This window comes from Rhinolophus sinicus, chromosome 3 (assembly GCF_057876585.1).
Source record: "Rhinolophus sinicus isolate RSI-liver-muscle chromosome 3, RSI-T2T, whole genome shotgun sequence".
In the NCBI taxonomy this organism is placed as follows: domain Eukaryota; kingdom Metazoa; phylum Chordata; class Mammalia; order Chiroptera; family Rhinolophidae; genus Rhinolophus; species Rhinolophus sinicus.
Window position 1 is genome coordinate 183,374,220 of NC_142503.1, and position 25,731 is coordinate 183,399,950.

The 25,731-nt window shown below is 36.5% G+C and overlaps 1 protein-coding gene across 1 annotated transcript in view; it reads left to right on the forward strand.

Annotated features, from left to right (window-relative positions):
- The window catches only part of TSHR (thyroid stimulating hormone receptor), a 102,966-nt gene that overhangs the window by 35,514 nt on the left and 41,721 nt on the right, over nucleotides 1–25,731 (forward strand). Inside the window, exons 2-4 of the mRNA XM_019731093.3 lie at nucleotides 14,158–14,229; nucleotides 19,151–19,225; nucleotides 25,091–25,165. Coding sequence (XP_019586652.2) covers nucleotides 14,158–14,229; nucleotides 19,151–19,225; nucleotides 25,091–25,165 — 222 coding nt within the window. The remainder of the gene's footprint in view (nucleotides 1–14,157; nucleotides 14,230–19,150; nucleotides 19,226–25,090; nucleotides 25,166–25,731) is intronic.

A 25,731-nucleotide genomic window follows, 5' to 3' on the forward strand; every position in this document is an offset into this window, starting at 1 on the left:
AAGCTCAAGTTCCCTGTTGAGTCTCAGGATAGTAAGGGCATCTAGAGCCTATACTGGTCTCTGGAAACCAATCAAAATCAACAAGGATAATTAGCAGCAGGCATTCTTGTTTGTGATTATTAGAAAATCCTCAATAACTTGAACTATAATATACATGAAGAACAGCTATCAATACAGTGAAAATTGGACTAGAGGAAGGGAATAACGTGAAAGAAGGGGGGCACTGGGGATCATAGACTAAAAGGGCAAAGTTCTCTGAAGAAGGCAGCACATACCAAGAGACAAGACATGCATAGAACAAGATGGGTGCACTCAAGAAGCCCCTGAAACTCCACAAGATACCCTGCAGTGGCGGGGGATGTGACGATGAGTGAGAACATTTGCAGACAAGCTAAGTCTTCAAGAAGTTATTGTTCTGTTTGGCAAACCAGATGAGAAACTGAATGATAAGCAGCCTGAGGCTATCAATTTTTATCCTCTACAGAATGTAAACTCCGTGGATTTTTTTTTCTGTTTTATTAATCACTATATTTCCCAAACCTAGAACTGTACCTAACACAGAGTAGGTACATTAGAAATATTTGTTGGATGGATGGATGGATGGATGGATGGATGGATGGATGGATGGATGGGTGAAAAGGTTATGGCTAAACCATCCCCATTAACATATGCACGCACACACACACACACACACACACACAGACACACACACACACACAACCGCATATTATTTGAGACCTTGATGTGAACTGAAAAATCTTTCTACTATCCCAGACTACCACTTTGGCCCTTCACATATTCTTATATATTATTCTGCCACATCCAGAGAAAACACTGTTTTTATCAAAAAAGAATTAGCATAGGACTTATGCAAACAAACAAACAAACAAACAAACAAACAAAACCTATTCCAATAAATGAGAAAAGGAACAGAACAAAAAAACAAAAAAGTCATGGAAAGAACACCCACCAAAATATTTTTATTGCTGTAGAGCAACTAAAACTTGTTACCAAAGAGTTGTCTGTGAGTTCACAAAACTTAATAAATAAAATAGCATTTATAAATCAAGACTTCAAATCTGAGATACACAATCTCAAGGAACAAAGAATAAGGCAGCATAGATTTTTATGAGAATTAGTTGGCTAAATCTTAGGATAGATGTGAAAGAGAAAAATAAAGTTATCATAGAAATAGAGCCTTCAATGGGAACAACAATGCTGCCAATGCTGAAATATGGTCAAGACATACTGGGAAAACAGCAAATTGAAACAGAAAAGAATAAAAACTGGAGTAGTGAAAAAAATGTAGATAAAAAATAGAGAAGGAAATCCAACAGGTGCAACACATGTTTTAAAATACAAATCAAATGAAGCAAAAAATATCCAAATCCTAACAAATACCACCCAGTAAATTTAATTTTAAAAACTCCAGAATAAAAAATTTAAAAAAGGCTTGAGGGACAGCTGGATGGCTCAGTTGGTTAGAGCGCAAACTCTCAACAACAAGGTTGCTGGTTCAATTCCCGCATGGGATGGTGGGCTACGCCCCCTGCAACTAAAGATTGAAAATGGTGACTGGACTCTGAGCTGAGCCCTCCACAACTAGATTGAAGGAAAACGACTTGGAGCTGATGGGTCCTGGAGAAACACACTGTTTCCAATATTCTTCAATACAGAAAAAACAACAACAACAAAACTGCGTGTTTGTACTATAAAAGCAACTTAGGGGGGAAAAAAGGCTTGAATCTATAGAATTAAAGGATACATAGTATCCCAGCATACATAAATATTTACTAATACCTAGTAAAGTTAATGAACTTCAGAGAAAAAGAAAGAACCTAAGAGTATCCAGAGATGGAAAAAGATCTCATACTAAAAACAAAAAAATTAAGATAGCCTCAAATTTTTCCACACTTAGTGCTAGGAAGAATAAAGTCATGCCTGAAAAGTTCTCAGGGAAATAAAGTGTGACCCCTAAATTGTATACCCAGACACATTAGGCCCCTTTACTAACTGTTCAGATATGCAATAACTTTTTTAAATATGCAAGAATTTAAGGAAATACAGACTATGTGAGTTTTTAAAAAATAATTAGCAAACTTAAGTCAACCAAGACATAAATGTATTAACTATAGTAAAAGGACAGCTGTGAGCATTGAGTGCTTTTACATGGAGAACTAAGGTTAAAATAACTTTGGGGAGTTATGGTTATAGAACAGAATATAAATGTAATACATTGTTACTCTGCAAAAATAATATAACTAACAAAAATCAGGATCTAGAGGGAAAAGAAGATGGGAGACAGTTCAAGTATACTCATTTCTTCATTTTCAAAGTTTATTGTTTAAGGATGATCTAAGATCAAGTACATAACTAAACAAAATAAGTACAGCAAAAAAAAAAGCAAGAAGGTGAAAGAAACAAAGTATTCTAAAAATATTATTAGTCAGATTGGGGAATTAATAGATACTGGTTAAAGAAAGAGACAAGTTACAATATTATATAATGTTATATTTTAGAAGGTGACGAGAAAATTACTAGATCTAAAATTGAACCGTAAATCTTCCAGATTATGGGAAAGAAATATGCACACATGCAAAATAAACCTAAGAAATCACGAACCAATGGTAAATATTAGCAAAGCAGGATTTAAAAAAAATGTTTTAATCTCACAGCCACCACTATAGTAAAGAATTGTTAAATAAACAAGAAGAAAAGAAAACCCAGAGAGGTGAATCCTAGGAGTGGCTGATGATTCTGGAAGAAGTAGTTAAACGTGAAGTTGAGCAAAGGTTTTGGCAGCTGCATAAAGCTAAATGGCTTTAAAAAAAAAAAAAAAAAAAAAAACTAATATAAATTCTGTTAAGGAGTGATCTCTGGTAAAACTCTACACATTGAGTTGGGATCCCAAAGGACTCCACCTATGAGTAACTGGAAAAAAAACTTGGGTCTAAAGTAGTTACAAATTGTCTCAGTCCCTTTGGATTGAGGTAATCTAAAATTGCTGGTGCCCCTAACCACCAAAGACAAATGTAAATCCTACCTGGAGGAAGATAATTGTAAGCCTCAAATTATTTCAACAACATATTTTTCATATACAATGTCCTGCACACAATAATATATAACCAGATAAATGAGAAGAGAAGATGATATGGTAAAAATCAAGAGAAATAACAGCAATAAAAATGGATGTACAGGGGATTGAGGTAATGAATTATCAGGCAACAACTTTAAAATTTTTAAGAGGTTTTTTAATATAAACCTAAAGTGGATTTTTTGAAAAGACTAGCAAAATTGATAAGCCTCTGGTGAAGCTCATTAAGAAAAAAGAATTAGAAGTGAAAAGGGATATATCACTACAGAGTCCACAGATATTTTTAAAATAATCATAATATCATTTAAAGATATTATTAACAACTTTATGTTCCTAAATTTGAAAATTTAGATTAAATGGACATGTTTCTAGAAAAAAATACAATGTACCAAAACTAACACAAAAAGAAATAAAAAATCTGAATCATCTGATAAACTTAATGGAATTAAAAATCAGAACAAAGGCACATTGTTATTTTCTCAGAGTTATTCCATTTACTTTTTCTACTTAAAAAAAAAAACTACTTCATTTTCATATTTTTGAGAAAGAATTCCTTATTTTGGCTATAGGACTATTTGGGGAATTAAAAAAAATATAGGTGTATGTATTTCCTCTCCATCTCATTTTACTCAATGTGATCAAACTCTTCTATGATTTACTTTTGATGATGGTGTGTATTAGCTTCTCAATTATATTTTAAGCCATAGCTTGGCAGACCATGTGGCATAAGAAGGAAAAAAGGGAGGAAGTAGGGAGACCTGTTGTGATTTGGATTATCAGTTCTTCATCTAGATTATCTGCAGTCTCTTAATAGCTTTCTGACATATAATAGTCATGAATAGTCACAGATATTATTAAATATAAAATATGTTTAAAGAAGCAGTATGACAAAATGATTGATTAGAGTTGTGTGAATGTGTGTGTGTGTGTGTGTGTGTGTAGTCTTATAGTCCCTGAGCAAGATTCTTGAACAAAATACTTAACCTCTCTAATTTTCAATTTCTAATCTATAAGATAAAGATCATTGTGGTATACTTCACATATCAGTGTAAAGATTAAATGAGAAAATACATGTAACAATATTACCACAGAGCCTAGGACACAGAAGAATTCTATGTATGCTAGCTATTATTATGATTACGATGGAGAGAAAATAAATTATATATGACTTGATTTTAGTTTTTAAAATGCGTTGATGAGGAAAAAACCAAATCAATGAAAGTCTCCTTATGCTTGATTCATGGAAATAAAAATTTTCTGTACTACGTGGTAGGAATGAGTGTGGCCATTCTGGATAACTGTTCTAAGTTTGGCTACCCAGGGCCTATGAATTGATCAAAACATTTGACATTTTTCTAAAGAAAAGAAGGTAAAATAATAACTTGGCTTTTCTTAAAAAAAATATACCAGGGACTCTGCATCCTTGCCAGTTGTCTGTTACATAGTTTGTTGAGACTGTCCAACATTGTCTGGAATTTCCAAGTCTCAGGACTATAAAAATAATTCACCAGCACTGCCTCCAAATAATTTTATATTGTGTAATTACTTCACACTGCACTTTGGACTACAGCATGGGTTGGATGTGCTGCGAATCATGTTGGATTCAGTAGCGTCCTGCATAAAGCCTGTTTTGTCATAAAAAGCATCCCCTTGATGTTTAAGGAATGATGTTGATAGGTTCTGGAAACACTCCCTACAATTACTGGAGCATACATATTGAAGCAAAGAGGACAGTTGAGAATAGCTGATACAAACTCTGAAAAAAACAAGTTCAATAACATTCCAATGTGAACCTTCAAGAGCCCTTGAGGGGAAAAAAATTAGTTTTACAGGGAACTTTCAATTGACTACTTTCTGATGTCTAAACAGAATAGACTGAGTTCTTTTTTTTTTTTTTTGGCCTGGTCTTTTGGCTAAAAAGACCAAAGAAAACTGATCCTATACTGAATTTCAAGAAAAAAAAAATTATATTGCTTTTAGTAAAATTCATTTTTCACCTCAAGGTTAGAGCTCTCCAGATTATCACATCAAAATACATTTTCTCTAAAAATCTGAAATTTTTACTCTGAATTTCATTGAAAGTAAACTCTAGTTATGATATGGGATGAAATGTTTTGTTATTAATCCTTTTACCTCTCAATGAATTAAGACACATAGAAGCACTATGTACAGCTCATGCTGCAAAGTGAATGTTAAAGTCTTTTTACCAATGATTTTTTTGTTTTGTGAAACCAGCTTTTCTATGTCCAATGGCTTCACTCAACAAAGAACTTTACTGAATAGTATTTCTAATTCTATTCTAATAAAGAATTCCCTTCTGACTGGAACTATCTGAATATGACCTCCCAGATACAGATGCATTGGATTTTTCTATCCACTTAAACTACTTCATTCAAAATAGAAAGTCATGTGGTTTCATTTTTGTTATTTTTTTAATTGAGAGGATTCCCTGGAGGAAATGTGTACATTGCTTTAATATCTTTTTTGTTTTATCAAGAGGCTTGTCAATAAGAAATGATTTTCAACCATACTTGGTTGAAAGAACCAGTACTTTCTCTTTCCACTGTCCCCAATACCCAACCGCCATGCTTTTGACCTTTTAATGAAAAAATGATTTTTCTAGAACTATAAAGCATGCTCAGTTATGAATAATATTGATCCAACCCTGTTCTACCTATCCTCACTTTTTAAATGGTTAATAACCTTCCTTTGATTTCAAATGAAATACATGTTTTTGTAGACAAATTAGAAAGCACAGAACACAAAAAGAAAAATTTTAAATATCTAATCCCACTCCGTGAAAACTTCCATTAATATTTCGTTGTACATCTATTTAGAAGTTTTCTTGTGCAATTTATGTAAAACAGTTTTACAATGTATATATGTTTTGTAACTGGTTTTTTAATCAATTATGTTTTAAATTCTTCTCATGCTCTTTTCATGCATCTTCTAGATAAACTTTAATAGCAGAATAATATTTCATTTAGTGACTGTACCATAATTATTGAATAAATCCCTTATGTTTGGATATTGCAATCTATCATCTGTCTATCTATCCATCTGTCTATCTATATCTATTTATCATCTATTTATCTATATTTCTTGCTAACAGAATTAGCCTATTCTTCAGGTTTTTTTGTTCATGTTTGAAGTTGAGGGAACAGGGAACAATTTTACAGGTAATCCAAAGAATAAGGAGATGGTTGCAAATTGCAGTAAACTAAATAGTAGTTTTTTAATTGCACAAACTGTTCTTATTGGAAAAGGAAACTGTCTGCTCTCTTCACTAGCACTCACCAGATTTCCCTCCCCCACTGCTACTGCAAACACAAAAAAGACAGTGTTTAAGACTGGATCCTAGTCTGAAAAATCTGTACGTCAGTCAGTGGCGTTTCACATGCGTCATTTCTATTTCTGCATTAAATCTTCTAAATGCAGACATTTGAGAAATATAAATCTTTCCTCAGCAAGGCTCAAAAAAAAAAAAAACATTTCACACTAAGTCACATACTCACTGATCATTCTTGGTTAAATAAGTCATAGAAAAAATAAATTCAATTACATCATTAGCTTCAATATGTATTCTCTCTTGTAATTTCTATATCCTAAAGCCAACGTGTTTAACTATTAAATGTACATACTCCACTTAGGATATGAAACTATAGCTGTGAACTTTGTTTCCTGATGCCTTACATGTGGTGCCTTAGTCATTAATAGTAAACATTGGTACTATTTGTATAAGGTAAGTTTTCTGAGTTTTTTCATTGTATTTTAGAGAGAATAATTATTGCCTTCTTATTTTGAACCATCAAAGGCAAATGAAAAACAGTGTCTCTTCAGTACCTATTTTTCATATGAAACAAATACTATTTTGATACTGTTTTGGACAATAGGATAACACCTTGAAGTTTTTCTGTTTTTGTCAAAAGAATATATACTTAGATAGCAGGTATTTTTCCTTTTCACAAATACTCAAAATATATTCTAAAAATAAAATAAAATATTTGGGCCACATAATCAAAATCATTTGCTTTTTTTTTTTTGCTCTGCCATCTGCTTTTAAGGCAGTAATCAAAGTGTTACAAGATTCTTTGAATACAAGTTCTGCTTCTGAAAATGGAGACAATGGAAAGATCATCCAGCTGCTTACCCCTAAATGGAACGATGGAGTGACAAAAAGAGAAACAGGTTGACATAAACACTCCTGTCAATTAGCTCTAGCTACAAAATTATTGCCTAACAAAGAAAAAGACCACAAAACTTTCATATGGGTTAAGGCTCCTGCATCTAGGGTCAGTTAGGAGTAGGGAAGGCACCCATATATTATAATAACTTATTCTCCACGACTCTCGTCTTATAGTAAAACTATCAGGGAAAATGGAACAAAGGCTCTGTAAATCAATATCGTATCTTCATTATTTAATTAGCTAAATGCCATGTCCCAGACAATGATTTTTATCTTTATTTGAAGAGAAATAAATGCCTTGGAAGAAAACTCTTCCTATGTGTTTTCATAATGTTAATCAGACTAATAACATTTTAAAAGTTAGGGAAGAAGGCGAACGAAAGCTTAAGCTAATATATGATGAATTTTAGAGAAGCAACCTATACCAAAATTTTTTTTAAATTTAACTCATTAATGCATTTTTTTCTTTCCAGATTATTGCTATGAATGTATCCAGACAAAATGCACAAGCTGCTAAAATGAATTTGACAGTTTTTATGCTCAATTGCCATTCCAATAATTCATTCATTTAGCATAATTGAAGTCAGGCTTCTGTCTCAGGCGGCATTATAATCATCATATTAACTGAGTTCCCTCAGTAAATAGATAATTCCTTTTCATCTTAGGCTAGGATGGCTGGCATTCCCCCTTTCACTTTTGTTTAGAATTCATTGTGCATATTGTATCATTGTAAGACAGCTGTTCTGAGATATATCATCCTTAGTGGTCTATGTGTATTGGTGAGCTTTCTTTGGTGAGAAATCTGGGTAAGCAGAATATCTTGTTTGTGGAATTGGACAAAATATTAACATTTTGAATATTTTTGTCTTCTGCTAGGTAGAAGAGGAAAAATTGTTTTCTGTTTACCCTTCTAGATTCTTGACTGGGGCTCTGTAACCAGACAGATTACCAGAGAAAAAGCACACAAATTTATTTAGAGTGGAAACTGGTGGGAAAATGTGATAGGACAAAGGGGTTGAGCTAGGGTAGTACGCTGGGGAAAACTTAGCAAGGCCTGTTGTTCATATTCCTCTCAGCATCCCTTTGTCTTTGGTGATAAGGATGATTTTTTTCCTCTAAGTACAGGGAGGGCATCTCCCACATGAGGGTCTTATGTCTTGCTTCAAGGAAGAAGAGGGTCAGAGACTCCTTCCTGCGTCTGGCATTTCTCAAATTCCTCCAGCTTAAAATATTAAGTATGCCAAGGCGCCATATTTTGGGGTAGCCGCATGTCCTGAAACCCATCATTCCCCCATCTGAAACTTTCCGCAAGAAGTTTGACAGCCCAGAAACTTAGTTGGTAAATTTTCTCATATCCCACGGACCCAGTCTCTCAGTCCTGGAAAGAAGCCAGTCCTAAACAGTTGTGTCTCATTTCAGGAAATGGTAGTGTGGGTGGAAATGGGGCACCCACTTAAGTTAAGCTTCTATATGGTGTTAGTAATCAGGCATTTAATGAGGGACATTTTCTATGGAAGGAAAAGGAAACCAGGTTAATGTTTAAAACAAATTATAAACTCAGATTTGAGTCCAGAGGGCAGTCAGTCAAAAAGATTTCTAGAGGTTGGGTTCAAAGCATCTTTAGGTGGTAGAGTAAGGACAGGCAGTAACACTCCAATGAATTTTCTGGTTTGCAGTTTGACTATCTCTGGTGATAGCACTGGGTGTTCCAGAGAACTTTCTGAGTGACCCACAGAGCAGTAGGCATGAAGAGTACCCATGCGTGATCTGTTATGGTGATTTCCTAAAAGTTTATATCATTGTTCAGCTTCAGCTTGCAGAGCTTTGGGAAATGGGCAGTTTTCGTTTGTAGTGATGCCAAGTCAGGAAGATGGGAGGAAAACCGGAAACATTAATTATTACTAAAATGCACAAAATGACAGGATTCACTTTATAAAGAGACGAAAATAGCTCAAAGATAATGAATAGTCACAAAAGTGGGTTACAGTTTTTCACTGCAACAAAATTTTTCTTTACAGTCACCTCCATTTCTACAAAAGATGATCAAAGACTGCTTTTATTTGCAAAAATAAGTCTAGTCTTATTAAACTTTGCCTAATTAGTTACATAAGTGCAGCAAGAAAAGTGATTGATCATATAAATTCTTTTTAAGTCTGCTTTTCAGGGATGCTCAGGGAAATTTCAAAGTTAGTTCAAAGTCAATAAGATTTTATTTAGAATTTGATTTGGGGAAGTTTTTCAAAAACGTCAAAAGGTGTGAACACTTGATTGAACAAGATCTTGGTCATCTATTTAACCAAAGTGACAATGAAAGATTTTAAAGGCAAATACAGAAGGTTACAAAGCTGTGAACAAAACCCTTTTACCGTGTTTCCCCGAAAATAAGACTTAGCCGGACCATCAGCTCAAATGCATCTTTTGGAGCAAAAATTAATATTAAGACCCAGTATTATGTTACATTATATTATATTATACTGGGTATTATATTATATTATATTAAAGACCCGGTTTTATTTTAATAATTTAATAATTATATTAAAATAAGACCGGGTCTTATATTAATTTTTGCTCCAAAAGACGCATTTGAGCTGATGGTCTGGCTAGGTCTTATTTTCAAGGAAACACAGTAATACTAAGAAGATTAGGTTTTCTTAAATAATCAAAAGATCTGATCAAGACAGCATGAAGCACAGGAAGTTATTTTGATAAAACATAGCATCTTTGTTGCTTAGGTGGATTACTTGAAAGGTAACTGACAACCCACACACCATGGCAGGTGGAAAACCAAGGAAAACTCTCAGGACACACACAAAAAAACAGAAAGAAAAGCAATAGCTGTCCCTGGGAGAGAAAGGATCCATAATAACAATGGGTACTCGAAAGCAAATTCACAAGAGTCACAATCCAAACAACTAATTCTTACAAATTTTTGGTTCTGCTAATCTGAATTTGGAAAGGAAGAGGCAAAAAGAAATTTTTATCTTCCTCTCTAGACGAAGCACTAAGAAAGCTCCACAAAGCAAATATAGTAAGAACTCTTACCAGCCAGATTTTTGTCAGTTGTCTCCGTTCTCAACTGCAGTCTCCAAGGAGAGTGGAGTACCGCAACCTTTTACTATTCCATCCTTGTCACCAGAAACTATACGGGAGGAAAAGAAAATGTTTTTCCTTCCACCTTTCTAGTTTATTAGCTTTGTAGCAAAAGATAGATTTACAAGAAAAAAGCATATAACTTTATGTAATATAAGTTTTAGGTGACATGGAAGCGTTCACAGGGAAATGAAGACCTGAGGCAGTGAGCTGTTTTTTAAGCTAATTTAATGAAATGTGGAAAGACATGGAAAAATGGGATAGGACAAACGGGTATGAGCTGAGGGTAGTAAACTGTGAAAAATTTAGCCAGGCCTCTTAGTTTAGATTCCTGAGTGTCTTCAGAGATAAGGATACTCCTTTCCTCCAGGTGTAGGGAGGGCACCTCCCGCTTAAGTCTCTTATGTCTTGCTTCAGGGGAGAAGGAGGGTCAGAGAGTCCTTCCTGCATCTGCTATTTCTCAAATTCCTCCAGCTTAAAATATTTAATATTCCCAGGTAACATAGATTTTGGAATAGTGTGTTGAAACCCATCAATTGCAACTAACTCAGTAGTAGGAGAAAGATTTTTGTTCTAACTTAAAGTGTGTATGTGTTTACATGTATGAGAGAGAAAGAGAATTCAAGAAACATGTGTTTCAGAAATTCATATAATGGGAAAGAACGTAGACATTATTTGAAACTTTACCTCAAAGTGTATGAAATTGCATTTAGATGCTATTTCTGTTCCAAGTCAAACTTCTTAGAAACCTTGTAGCCTTACTCTAATTTTCTTTTTAATTAAATATATGATATTTACTTTTGAACACAGAATAACCCCCCAAATTTTTAGCCAACCAAAGTTATAAATTAGGCCCACGCTATCTACAAGCAGTGTCTGCAATCTTACGATAAGTATGCCCTCAAGATCCACGCCTGAGGGTATGATCTTTAAGTAAGACAATCTCTGAGCTGAAGAAACTCTATCTCTTTGAATGATACCCAACAGGTGTGTGTGTGCCTTATTCTTTGCTTTCCTTTGGAATGGCCTGATTTTACTCAGAGATTTTAGTCAAAGGACTTGTTATTCTCATATCTTTGTAACTTCAGAATGTGGGACTTGGATCAACAGACTTTTAAATCAATCCAATTAAGGAATGTAAAGGAAGGACCTGTGAGGGGGGGCAAGTAAATTATGGGACCTGAATTTCTGAAATCATATTAAGGCAATGTTGGATTTCATGCTGAAACACCAAGGGTTGCACAGGGCTGACAATCTATCCTTGTGCTATTGGCATCACCTCCCTCCAAGTTAATAGTCCTTTTATAAATTAATTTGGCTATACTGATTGTCATGCAGGGAGGCCTGCGGGGTCTCTGCTCCTGCTCCCCATACAAGAACGCAGGATATGGTGAGGCCAAAAAGGAACACCCACGGAGCCATAGGTAGGGGAGTCATACCACTATATTCTCTCTGGCGGCACTATACTCTCACTGGAGGCTGGATTCACACTGTCCGCAAACCGCCATCCACACTTGCCAGCCCAGCCACCATCTCTTGCTAGCCCCCATTATTTCTCTCTTCCTGCTAGCGTAGCCACAGCAGTTATATTGTGGCCAATGGCTCACTGGTTACAGCTGACGGCCAACTAGCCACAGCTGATGGCCATGCAATCACAGTTGGCCATTTACTACCTGAGCCAGCACCTGTCTATGTGAGGCCGAGAGCCTGGAAACTACTTTCTGGGGCTCTGCCCCCACACACACTGTCCGCAAACCGCCATCCACACTTGCCAGCCCAGCCGCCATCTTCTTGCTGGCCCCCATTCTTTCTCTTTTTTTCCTCTCTAGCGTAGCCACAGCAGTTATATTGTGGCCAATGGCTCACTGGTTACAGCTGACGGCCAACTAGCCACAGCTGATGGCCATGCAATCACAGTTGGCCATTTACTACCTGAGCCAACACCTTTCTATGTGAGGCCGAGAGCCTGGAAACTTCTTTCTGGGGCTCTGCCCCCACACTGATGCTTTAAGTTGGCAAGTTACAGATATAATTCTTGATAGACAGACAGGATATACCAGGTAAAAGGAACTGCTGTAAATAGACCTTTAGTGATGTGGTGGTGAGGTGTGGGGGAAGGGAAGCATTATGTAGTCCTGTGATTATCTCTTAGTCTTTTAGTGAACCTGTGCCTCTGGACTGTAAACTTCACAAGTGTTTCTCAGGTTGTTTCTCCCCTTGGGTAGGACAGGGTGGCTAGAGCCGGCTGGAGTTGGCTATTTCCCTTCCCCAGGTCAGTTAGGCTTTGGTTAACTAGTTTCCCCTGAGGACAGGCCTTGTTAAGAACAGAGCCCTCTGGTGTATTTCCAAATAGCTCCTTTTCCCCTCTCTTTGCTAGAAGCACAAGGATTTTTCTCTGATATTTACTATGAGAACCTGGTCAAGTGCTTGGAGGTAAATCTCACAAAATTGTGGAGGTCCCCCTATGACTGGATTTCCCTGGAGTTTTCAACTCTCAGAGTTGTCTACACTGCGCTCCAGGGATTCGTCAATCACAGTTCAGGTTTTCCTACCCTGGCACCTGGTCCCGGGGCCGTTCGACTCACGAGTCTCTGCTTTGGAAAGCTGGACTCCCTGTATTCACCTGTGTCTCCAATTCTGGGGACAGTGGTTTGCCCTATGTCTTCCCCTCTCTTATGGTCCAAGAAGAGTTGTTGTTTTTTTCAGTCTGTTCAGCTTTTTACTTATTGTTAGGACAAAGGGGTGATTTCCGGGCTCCTCACAAGCGGAACCAGAAAACAGAAGTTCCAAATATAATTCAATCCCTGCAAATATTAGAAGTTCAAAGAATGCCTAGATCAAAGAAATAGATTGTTGAGAAATAACCCTGCAGCCTGGAAAGAAAAATACACAATTTTAGTCTACTCTCTTTAAATAAGGTAGTAAAAGGACGTCCTGTGTGATTACCAATATTTAAACAGCAAAAACAGACCCATGGAGATGATAAGCATAGTGAGGCATTATCTTTTTGTGAAGTGAATTAGGACAGTAGGTACACGGCTTTCCCTACAGGATTCTACTCAAGCAGTTGCTATAGAAAAGGAAGGAAGTTAAAAAAAAAAAAAAAAAGAATGAGCATTTAGGTGGAGAGACATACTGGAATGCATGAAGATGTCTCATTATCTATAAGGAAAACAGTCTCAGACCTCTGAAAAGTATCTAAAAAAGCAAACTGGGAGAAAAGCCACAGTTTAAGTTGTATATGCAAAATGTCACAATCCTGAGAAGAATTAGCTCTTGTCAGTCAGTTATTTCTAAACTGCAGCAGATAGATGATTTGATGATGTAGGTAACAGTTGCTCAGACAAAAAGATTGTAACCATACACTATTTTTAATCTTGAAGCTATATCAAATACCTTTAATTCCTCTTAATATGTATTCTGATGACACTCTAAGACATTTCCATTGACAAGTGCATGATATGAATTCTGTAGTCTTAATGAACTTATGAATGTATTATGTTTCCCTTTAGCTAACAAATTGAATATGATGGCATATTAGTTTCCTGCTAATTCAAAGACAAAGTACGAAGATTTATTTTCTGCATTTGAATCTCACTCTCAGTTCTTGTTTTATTGGGGAAAAAATTATGTTTCTTCATTGAGTATTATTTTTGTTCATTGCAAATCATGAAATATATGTTGTTAGGACCATCATACTTCTAATAGTGTGTTCTGTATAATTAAGGTAAGTCATTGGAAAGGTTTAATGATTAACACTCTAATTGTGTAACTGTTATTTTCATAGGAAGTTTGTAGAGACTCATCTGAAAACCATTCCCAGTCGTGCATTTTCAAATCTTCCCAATATTTCCAGGATGTAAGTCTTTTTTTTTTTAATATAAAGAAAAGTTTGCAATTGTGATGTTATTTTCTAAATGTGTTCTATCAAGAAAAATACTTGTTATATATTATACTTGCATAAATCTATATGTATATTTCTAATGTATGTGAAAATTTTATGTACAAGATGTTTATTTGATTTTGCTATATCTCCACTAATTCCTAAATTATTTTTTTAAACCTAAAACTAATTTAAATTCATTTGGTCTTGAAAATTTAATAATTCTTGATGTATTTTAATATATCTAGGAATGTGACAAAATCTTAGCTGGGAATCTCTCCCCTAAACAGATTTCTATATCTGTCTATACTCTGTCTACCCTGATTACCAATTCTTGATTCACTTTTCACAAATGTTTACATTGTGCCATAAATGTAGCCAATGATTTCAGAGTTCTCTCACTTAAGAAAAAAAAAGAATTAAAAATAATCTAAACCCTAGGAAACGGAATTGCTACACACTCAAGAGTGAGGAGAAAAAGAACTCCTACACTGAGTTGACAAAGAGTGTGTCTATATATGAAATGAACCAGGTCTTTATTTAATTAGTTCTGACCAGAAACACAGATAATTCAGGAATAACCAATGACAATACAACCGGGAGCACCCTGTATACATTCTGGTTAAATTTATTCATTTCGTGACCAGTTATTGAGTGTCTATTGTGTCATTTCAGGGGCATGTGACATTTTGGGTTGTCACACCTAGAGATGAGGGTGCTACAGGCATCTAATGGGTAGAGACAGAGGATTTGCTAAACTTTGTATAACAGGATATCCCCACCTCCAACAAAGAATTACCTATCCGAAACGTCAGCAGTGCAAAGGCTGAGACTCCATTGTCACTGGACATCTCTGCAGTTTTTTATTTTCCTGACCAGCCTGTCCTTTTTCATAGTTTGGCTTCCTTTTGTTTCCTTGATATTGCTTCCTCGTTCCTTTTCTATTGTCTTGCCCTGGCTACTCTTCCTTACCCTCCTTTCCTGGCTTCCATTTCATTTCATTTCATTTCAATTTCATTTCATTTCATTTCATTCAGTCGCTTTAATACTGGTTCTTTATTTATTTTGCCATAATCTTCTATACCTTCTTCTTTCTGGAATGAACACCCCCAGTCCTTTGGCTTCATCAATATCTAATAAAACTAATTCCTCAGTGAATATCTCTAGCCCTGACCTGTTCTTACAGTTTAGGCCTGCATTACAAACCTCCTTCCAAATATTATCACCTTGGTGCCCCACAAGCACCATACACAGCATATCCAAAATAAACTCATCTTCCCCCTAAACTGCTCCTTCTCCTTTTAGCAGTACCACCATTTAGTGGCCTGTAGGCTAAAAACCTCAAATTCCCTTTTAGCTCTTTCTTTTCCCTCACTTCCTTTATACAATTGCCTATTCAACAAATATTTACTGAGCCCTACTTTGTGCTTGGCATTTTGCTAGATGTGTCACATACAACAGTTGACCATACTCATGGAGCCCCCAGTTTCCATCCTAAGAAACTAATAAGTGCTGTGATGGGTCAGTTAAAAGGTGCTGTGGGAACTCATATGAGAGATGTATTACCGGATTTGGGGGGAGGGGGGTGGTCAGGGAAGGCTTCCTGGAGGAAATGGCACCTAATTTGCTATCTGCATTATCTGGCTAAATAAATAAATATAGGTAGAAAGAAATTTCCAAGCAGAAGAGAAAAGCCTGGGCTGTCTGTGAAATTAAAATAAGTTTGCTGAGAATGGAAGGGTGGGGGAAGTAGTGAAAAATGAAACCGGGAGGTAAGCAAGTGCAGGGCCTGTGAATCATTTGAAGGAGTTTGAACCAAAATCATAATAAAGCATCATATACTACTTTACAAGGGAATAAGGGATACGGTTAAAAAAAAAAAGCAGAGTAAGAAAGACTAGATGTGCTGAGTATATAGGGATCCTCAGGGGAGATATTTGGGTGGAGACTGAGACTCCAGCGTCATGAACAGGTAGATGTAACTGGGACCAGGGGAAAAAAGGAGTCAGTAGATAGGAGCCTAAAAAAAGTGAAGAAAGAACAATTTTAAGAGCCTGAGCTTCCTAAATAGGCAGGAGAGGATGGAATCCAAGCAGAGGGACTGACCTACAGGTCACCTTTTACATTGCAGCAAGATAGTCACAGTAAGAGAGGGGGCAGGTGCACGTAAATTAATAGGCTTCTTGGAAGGGACTTCAAAACATTCTCAACTCAGGGTTTTAATCTTTTCTATAAATTATGAAAAGATTATCTATTCATGTTGAGGGTGACTGTCAGGGTTAGAAATTTGAGAAGGTTTGAAGTGAACATGATGGGCAATTGAAGAAGAAGGATTGACAGATATACGGGCCTACGGGAAGATCTTGTTGAGGGTTCCTCTGGGGAGATTCTGCTAGATTCTGAACCCCTTCAGAACACTTATCATCTTACATGTTAATCCCATTTATTACTTCTGGTCTGTATCGCCCACTGCTATGGGTCCCTTGAAGCTAGGGAACGTGTCTGTTTGGTCAATTCCCATTTACTGACATACAGTAAATGTTCCATAGATATCTGTTGAATGAAAGGACACACACATACACATACATGAATAATAGTTAAAGAGGTGACATATCTAGAGGGCAAGAGAGAGATCAGCAGGATGATCCTACCGTGTTTCCCCGAAAATAAGACCCAGCCGGACAGTCAGCTCTAATACATCTTTTGGAGCAAAAATTAATGTAAGACCCGGTCTTATTTTACTATAAGACTGGGAATATAATAATATAATATAATATAATATAATATAATATAATATAATATAATATAATATAATAAATATAATATAATAAAAGGTCTTATATAAGACCAGGTCTTATATTAATTTTTGCTTCAAAAGATGCATTAGAGATGATTGTCCGGCTAGGTCTTATTTTTGGGGAAACATGGTAGGTAGGTTTGCCTGGGACAGTACAAATTACCACCTAATATTCTGGCATTATTATTAATAGCACCCTGAGTTAACTCATAAAAACATCCTATTAGAGATTTTAAATGATAGGGTCACCTTAGTGATTACATAAGATTTAAATGGTAAAGAGAAATTTGAGGAAGAAGTAGGAGCTGATTTTTCCTGGTTATAAAAATGGGATAAGCAAACAAGGAATCACTCTTTTTGTCCCAATGAATAAATGGTTCTTACATGTTGGCTCCACACCTGAGCTATAAGAGCCTTCTAAAGAGGTATCACTCAGTTGGAGACACTGGAACTTCAGTTATTATGACATGGGCTGAATGACTATCCCACTGAAACCTTGAGAAAGCTTCACACTTCTAAACTAAGAAATTCAGGAGAAAATTTGGAGCCATGGATATGATACAAAGTTACATAAACAAGTTTGCAGACTTTAAAATTAATCTTGTCTTTCAAATGGCTCAGCTTCATCCATTATACATCCCCACAATCTCTACACAATAAATTAATTTTGTCCAATGCCTTCAATTGTGTCCTCTACATTAGAGATACGATATTTGGATCAAAATGATTTATGTAATGTTATCCACAAGTGGCAATAGCTTGGGAGACCTGATAAATCAAAGGATAATTCTTTAGAAAATAGATAATTCAAAACACAAAGCACAGGACCTTTAGAATACTAACAATGACCATGGTAAACACTCAAATAGAACAGTAAGAGTTTCTCTTTAAAAAATTGTGTTAATGAAATTATTCAATTTCATCAGTATAGGCAGATTGAATTCAAAGTATAGGCCAGTGGTTCTCAACCCTGCCTGCACATTAGAATCATTTGGGAAGCTTTTTAAAAATAAAGTGTTTTCCCCATCCCTCGTAAACACTGACTTAATTATCCTGGACTGAGTCTTGGACATCTCACGTTTTAAAAGCCTTCCAGGTAGTTCACCTGTGTGGCCAAGGTTGAGAATCTCCGCTATGGCTACAGGTGGACACCATCTGTTAATCATTAATTTTCCCAAATATCATAGAAGTGCCTCTCAACAAAAAGCAGTCATTGAATTTGGCTACATTAATCATTCTTAGTATAAGATGGAATTTGAGGAGACTATTTGAAGCACCATTCCTCATGTATTCTTGTAGTCAGTTGTAGTTAGAAGCTTCTCCTTTCCCCTTTTCAGTATTTTAATTTTTTGAGTTATCTTTTGCTTACAAAGTTCAAAACCTTGAATTTTCAGCCTCATTAAAATCAAGAAGAGAAGTCTTTAGATAACATGTCGTCCCACCTCTAAGGAATGTTCCACTAGGGCATCCACGGATTTCTCTTCATCTTTGAAACTACCTCTGTAATCCCATGCTATTAGCTACTCCATTAAAAATCCCTCTTATTCATTCTTGAGTTCTTTTCTAATGTCTTTCATTTTCTGCTTTTTGAGTAACTCACTTATTTGTTCATGTATTCATTCATTCACCTAACATATTTATTGGGAGTCCACTACGTGCCAACCACTATGAAAGGGACTCAAGATTTTGATGGCCAGCAGAAACAGACATGGTTGTCCATTTCAGAGAATTTGCAGGCTAATGAGACAACATAAATCAAATATCATCCAATTTGCACGATGATAATTAGTGAAAGGAGGTATGAGCATATACTATGAGAAATTTGACCTAATCGGGAAATTTGGGGAAAGTTTCTGAAGGAAGTATCAGTTAGAAGAGTAAGAATGAGTAAGATTTAATGTATTGGGAAACTTTCAGGTATCATGGGATCTGAAAAAAAATTAGCTTATTTTAACATAATTAGGGAGTAGTCATGAGGGTTGTGTATATTTTATTATCTGGGAACCCCATGACAAAGAAGTTACATCAAAATTAATAGTAAGTTTGGAGTTTACAACCCTACTAACTTTCTACTTTGTCTTATATTTTTGTGACGTTCAGCTACTTATCAATAGATGCAACTCTGCAGCGGCTGGAATCACATTCCTTCTACAATTTGAGTAAAATGACTCACATGTAAGTACAATGAAAAGTGCAGCATAGACCCAAGCCACCACCACTCTTGATTGATAATTTTGGGGTTCTGGAAGGCAATAACAGTGCAACTATGGAAGACCATATGGGTAGGCCCTTAGACAGATTTCATAGAGATGGAGAAGGCCCCATCTGAGCCTAGCCTTCTGACAGTCCCCAAGCATAGAAGCACAACCATCTTGGACCTTCCAGATTGATCCATATACCAGCTAAATACCAACCAGTGACCCCAGTGGATACCACGTGGAGCAGAAGAATCACCCAGCTTAGCCCTGCCTGAAATCCTAATCCACAAAATTGTGAGCTGTAATAAAATGGCTGTTATTTTAGCCATTAGTAATATTTTGTGGTTATTTGATAGCCAGAAGAGGTGGCAATTATATGTCAGTTAACAATAGGTAAAAGACTTTGAGGATTTTGTAAGAGAAAACTACAAGAATGGCAGGTTTTCTCTGCAAATTATCGAGGGTCCTAAGTGGATACAAATCAGTTCTCCTGGGTATTAAACTTCAGCTGGGTTACCGTTTGGACCCAAAAGTGTACATCTGATAAAGATTTGTAAAATGATGAAAATACTGGCTCTTTCCATCTTCTATTTCATTTCCTCTGTAAAGAAGCCACTAGCATAGAGATGGTTTGTGTTGTTACTCCTATTAATAATAGCTACCAATTATCGAGTGCTTTTTATGGGCAAGCACTCTGCTAAAAGTGCTTCACATGTACTGTCCCACTTAATCTCACTAAGCCTCAGTTTCCACTCTATAAATGAAGACGATAATATACACAGGACAGGGCTCTAGCCCACGTTTACTCAGCTAATAAATTTTAGTTAAAATTTGAAACCAAGCGTGTCTGCCTGCAAAACCATAGTATCTCTTTAGTTAAAAACAAAAATCATTAAAGAAACTGCTGACCTCACAAGGATGTTTTTATTTTTATGTAGATTTTTTTTAAAAATCACAAGTAAATAAGAATTCTAAAACTTGGTGAGAAAATGTGTGGTTTTTGGCAGCTAATGTGATAAGACTTAATTTCGCAGATTCACTAAACTGAATCAAGTGGATTTATTGGAGGCTTCAAGAGCATCTGTCTTAGTCCTGATTATTACATAATCACAAAAATAGCAATATATGTCTTCCAGGCAATTTAGAAAATCACTTTTATCTTTTTTTGAAAATCCTTTTTATTTATTTATTTTTTGAAAATCCTTTATATAATGTTTTATTTCCAGTGGGAATATCTGCTGATAAACTTACATTTTCCTCAATCTGCTTCAAAATCTGACCATTTATAAACTCCACTATCTGAATTAACTTCTATTATTTTTAATTCTTCAGTAAATTAAAAGATGAATGAAAATCATGAATATCACCTCTCTGTAACAGAAACTAAGATGAAGAAGAAGAAGAAGTCTGAAGGGACCATGTGAGAGAAAGTGAAAATGTTTAGAGCTGTGTGAAGAAAAAAAATAAAATTGTTAAGAGTATGATAGGTAAAAAGAAAGGAAAAAAGAAAAAGAAGCTAAGGACTTAATATATACCAAAAACTTTGACAGACATTATACTTTTTGACCCAGTATTCCCACTTCTATAAATTTTCCTTACTAAAATAAACAGAGAAGTGAGAAAAAGTTTACATAAAAAAGCCATTTGTCTCAGAGTTAGTTTATAATAGCAAAAATCTGGAAACTACTCAAACACTTAGTTAGGAGAATGGTTTAACAGGAAATACTGAGCAACCATTAGAAATCTCTTGTCATAGACTATTTAATCCCAGAGGAGGTACTTTTGACATAATGCTATAAAAAAAAAAAAAAAAAGGTATACTTACAGAGAGGAAAAAGCCTTGATTTTCTTTGGATCATGGAATGATGGAAGATTTCACATTTTTTATATGAATGTGTTTAAAAATTTTTACACTGTATATGTATTATCTTTATAGTCAGTTGAAACAAAGTTTTTTAAAAGTTAAAGTTTCCTTCAATAGGTATTAATCTTGAAACTAATACTTGATGTTAAAATACATGGGTGATTTATTATGTGATAAAAGCCTATCACAAAATGTTACTTTAAAATTAATTTACCTAATTCTAAGTCCCAGTTTTCACTTTAGTCCGTTGCAGCATATTACAGTACTTAAAGTAACGCAGTTATGGTTTTGCCAATGTACCAGGGGTGCCAAAAAAATGTATACAAATTGATACTTTGGTCAACGTTGCTCAAGCAGCAGTTCACCATAATCAGAAGTGTCTGGACGCTGTTGGTAACCACTTTGAGCACCTCTTGTAACTGCAGAAGTCAAACGTGACTTGTATTCATCTTTTGTTATGGGTATATATTGAGTATTACCATTTTAATAGTTTTTTCTTTCTTAAAATGTGTATACTTTTTTTGGCACCCTCTGTATACACATCGTGTTGATTTCCTACATTTATTAGTTTCTACTTCCCTATGTCTCCAGAGCACAGGGTAAAGTTGCACATAATGGGTGTGCAACAGCTATTCATTTAATTTTAATGAATCTCTCCCCCTCGACTCACCAGAGCGAGCAGACCTAGTGAAAGTCAGAGTGGCTTGCCTCCCATTTTTTGGAACTATTGGCACTTAAAAGCGGACTAGAAAAAAAACTGAAAATCAAAATGAAGTAATTGTTAAAAAGAAGCTGGGGCCTGGCTGAGAGCTAGGTTTTTGGCTAATGTTCTCATTAGATTTTCATTCAGTTTCTCATTCTAAACAATATAATCTTACACATTATTGCATTTGTTTCTTAAAAGTCCATCTATGGGGCAGCTTCTCTTCTCTTCAGATACCTCACTCTAACTTGGTCTCCTTGCCCTGTGCACGCGTGTCTGAGGTTTTCTCATCTCCCTTGGCCCCATCTAACTTTGCAGGTGAAACGCCAACTTGGCTTCCTTATTGCCTTCAGTTTGTTTCCCAGCCTGTCACTTTTCACTCATGGACTGGGCATGTTCAGGGCACGCACAAATAGCTCTAAGACTGATAGGATCACAGTCAAATGCCATGTCTGTTGAATAATTGAGGTGGGGAGGGGGGCAATGAAAGGAAATCAGTAGCTGGAAAGTTCCTTAATTAGAAGGGGTTTAAGCCTTAGCTTCCCCTCTTTTTGCCCCTCTCTCCCCAACCTGAGAACTAACTCCCTTTTTTCATCTTGCTGATTTCCCATTTTGTTTGGGTTTAGCCTGAGCTAAAGTGTCTGCCGTTGGGTGGATGGTCAGGTCATCAGGGCAGCCCTCCCCCATGCAGTCACTCAGGGATCCAGGCTGCTGGTCAAGAGGTATTGCCATCTTCAGCTTTTGTTCGTACTTTGGAGGCATCTCCATCCCAACTTGCTGTACTACAATTACATACATGTTTTCTTTCTCTCAGTGTCCCCAGCTCCCTGGCAATATAGTTAGCCCTTCTGCATGCTTGGACCATAATTGCTGAACTCAGAATTGTGTGATTCAAAATTCACCCTCTCAGGCATGCTTGGAACGCATCCAAATTTGGACTCTTCTTTCACCCTTCCCCTCTTATCAGAGGTTCTGTGGTACTTATCTCTACTCCTCCTTGCTTTCTAGCTTTGAAAAGTCTCTACCAGCTGCATTCACTTCTGACATTGTCTCCATTTAGCTAAACTACTGGCAGTGCATACTCCTCTCCCCTTCCTTCCTTCAGCATAGGTTTTATTTTTCTAGCTATATTGAGCTATAATTGATAGATAACATTGTGGAAGGTTAAGGTGTACAGTGTATAGATTTCCTACATTTATGTATTGCAAAATGATTACCACCATAGCATTAGATAACACCTCCATCCCACTCTACCATTTCTTTTTCTCTGAGAACGTTTAAGATCTCTCTTAGCAACTTCCAAATATGTAATACAGTATCATTAGCTATAGTAACCATGCTGTACAGAATTTGTTACTAGAATGTGTTAATCTTCTAGTAACACAATTTGTACTCTTGGGTCAGTATCTCTTCATCCCCCATCTCTCAGCCCCTGGTAACCACCACTCTACTCTCTTTTTCTCTGAGTTCAACTTTTTGTAGATTCCATATATAAGTGATAGCACACAGAGCTTATCTTTCTTTCAGCATAAAGTTTTTTTTTCTTAATGTCACTAGTGAGCAAAGTCACTTGTTGAGCTGTCTTCTTACCTCAGAAAGCAGCTTCTTGTCGCTGGAGTTTTCTTGTGGTATCTTCTTACTCGTCTTTCCTTTCACTCTTACATTTCCCCACAGAAACCCATCTCTTGCATCCCGCATCTCTCCTTGCAGCCTCTCCCACCTCTTTCTTCTCTTACAGTAACCACCAGCAGTGCCTCATTTCCCTTTTATTCACGACCTCTACAGCTGATTCAGATGGGCTGCACTGCATTTCATTGCAACGTTAATTTTCTTGGGCCACTCACTGAATCTACTTGTTCAACGATAGTCTCTTAGGGAACAATTTTCCAGACTGCAAACCACACTCATTTTCCAGACTCTTCTAACAGTTTACATTTGATTGTCTCTGACAGTAGTTTGAACCCTCCTCCCCTAATGGAAAGCTCTGGCAAGGAGTTTACTCCTCACCACGCAGAGAGAAAGCACCACCTTGACAGAGTCGTAGTCTCTTGGAAGGACAGGGTGGGTAGCTATGAAATTGTGCAGTAAAGTGTCCAACCATCTCAGTTTACCTGGGACAGAGGGAGTTCCAGGGATACAGAGCTTTTCATTTCAAACCAGGACAGAATTTTAAATCTAGTTTAAAGTGGGTCTTTCCATGCAGGGTCCTGGTTGGATAAAGATCATGATAAGATAGTTTAGAATTAGTGGAAACATCAAGGCAAAGATTTTGAGGTGTGGGGTTCTAAAAGTCTTGGCATATAAATTGTTGATGCTTTCTGTTGAAGCATTGTGGCTTTTTCAAGAAGTTCCCATAATGAACAATAAAGTTACCTGCCTGGGCAAAAGTTATGTTAATGAAGTCAATAGGCCAGTAAGGTTATATCAATATAGACAGTAAGCTGAGGTGGGGGAGAGGGTAGATAGCTTCTGTTCTCAGAGTTAATTCCATCCTCTCTTTTCCAAAATTAGTTTCATACTCAACATCCTTACTCAAATACCAAACCTAGTGTTTTGTTGTTGTTTTGTTTTTACATTTTGTACGAACATTGCAGTACTTCCAACCCAAGTCTCTGATGTCTGCTCTAGCTTTCATTCCACTCAGGAGAACAACAATAATAAAACTATCGTTTATAGAGTCTTCACGGTGTGCTAGGTTACAGGTCAAACTCCTTATAGATATTATTTAATCCTCACCTATGAAATAGGTGGCTCAAAGAGGTCAAGGAACTTGCCCAAGGTCACACAGCCAGAACTGGCAGAGCCTAGATTTGATCTCAGGTCCGTCTGACTGCTAGGCAATGAAAAAGGAGCAAACTACTGATCCGTGCTGCGTGTGATGGACCAAATGTTCATACTCAACCTTCCATTCTAGGGCCAGGATACTTGCTATTGTGAAAAGTAAAGATTTCTGTCCTCCACAAACCATTGGAGAGGCTTTTCTTCCTTATTTATATCTAACGGAAAAAGAAGGCTCTGAGACGGCAATTAAAAGAAAGGTTGCCCACGAGTTGGAATGGACTGAAACAAAGTAAATGACGTGAGAGGGCTGAACCACTGATGTGTCCCTGTGAGGAGCCAGGAGACTTTCGTACTAACGTGACAGTCCTTGGGGTGCCACGGAAATATATATTCTTTTCAGGGACACTTGTTAAACCCGATCGATGTCGTTTTATCTTTGATAAAAACCAGAAATCACTGTGTTATGGTGAGTGTGCTCCTTGTAACTTTTACAGAGAGATTCGGAATGCCAGAAGCTTAGCTTACATAGACCCTGGTGCCCTGAAAGAGCTGCCTCTTCTGAAGTTCCTGTAAGTATTAACTGCTCTCCAATCCCATTTTTTTTTTTTTTTTTAATTTTCTAGAGAAATAATGCTATTGCCTGCCAGGAATCTCCCTTGGATGATGTGGGCCAGGGTTATTTTAGTGGTGTAAGGCCTGGAGCAAATCATACCCTGTGATTTACTCCCCGCCCTTTCCCATACTGTGTGAAATGACCCACATTTTAAAAACCTACTCAAAAGTCAGCATCAAGGGCTGGGACCAGAGACCTGCTCCAAGAGACACGAGGGAGAAAATGCTATCATATATGTGTAGTCTTTAAATGGAGGATAACAGAATAAAACAAGTAACTGTGAGAGCCCACTGCTCAATTTTATTAGAAAATGGGTATCACAACAATATTAGAATGACTGCTACACAGAAAAAAAAAAAAAGAAAAGAAAAGAAAAAAGCTACAAAGGGGAAAAACCCAATCTTTTGGAGGTTGTGGGGACAAAAAGGGAAGGGACAGCACTTACTGCTTTGCTTTAGTGACACCTTAACCATAATCTCCATGAGACCAGGGACCACAACATTTTTGTTCTCTGTTGCGTCT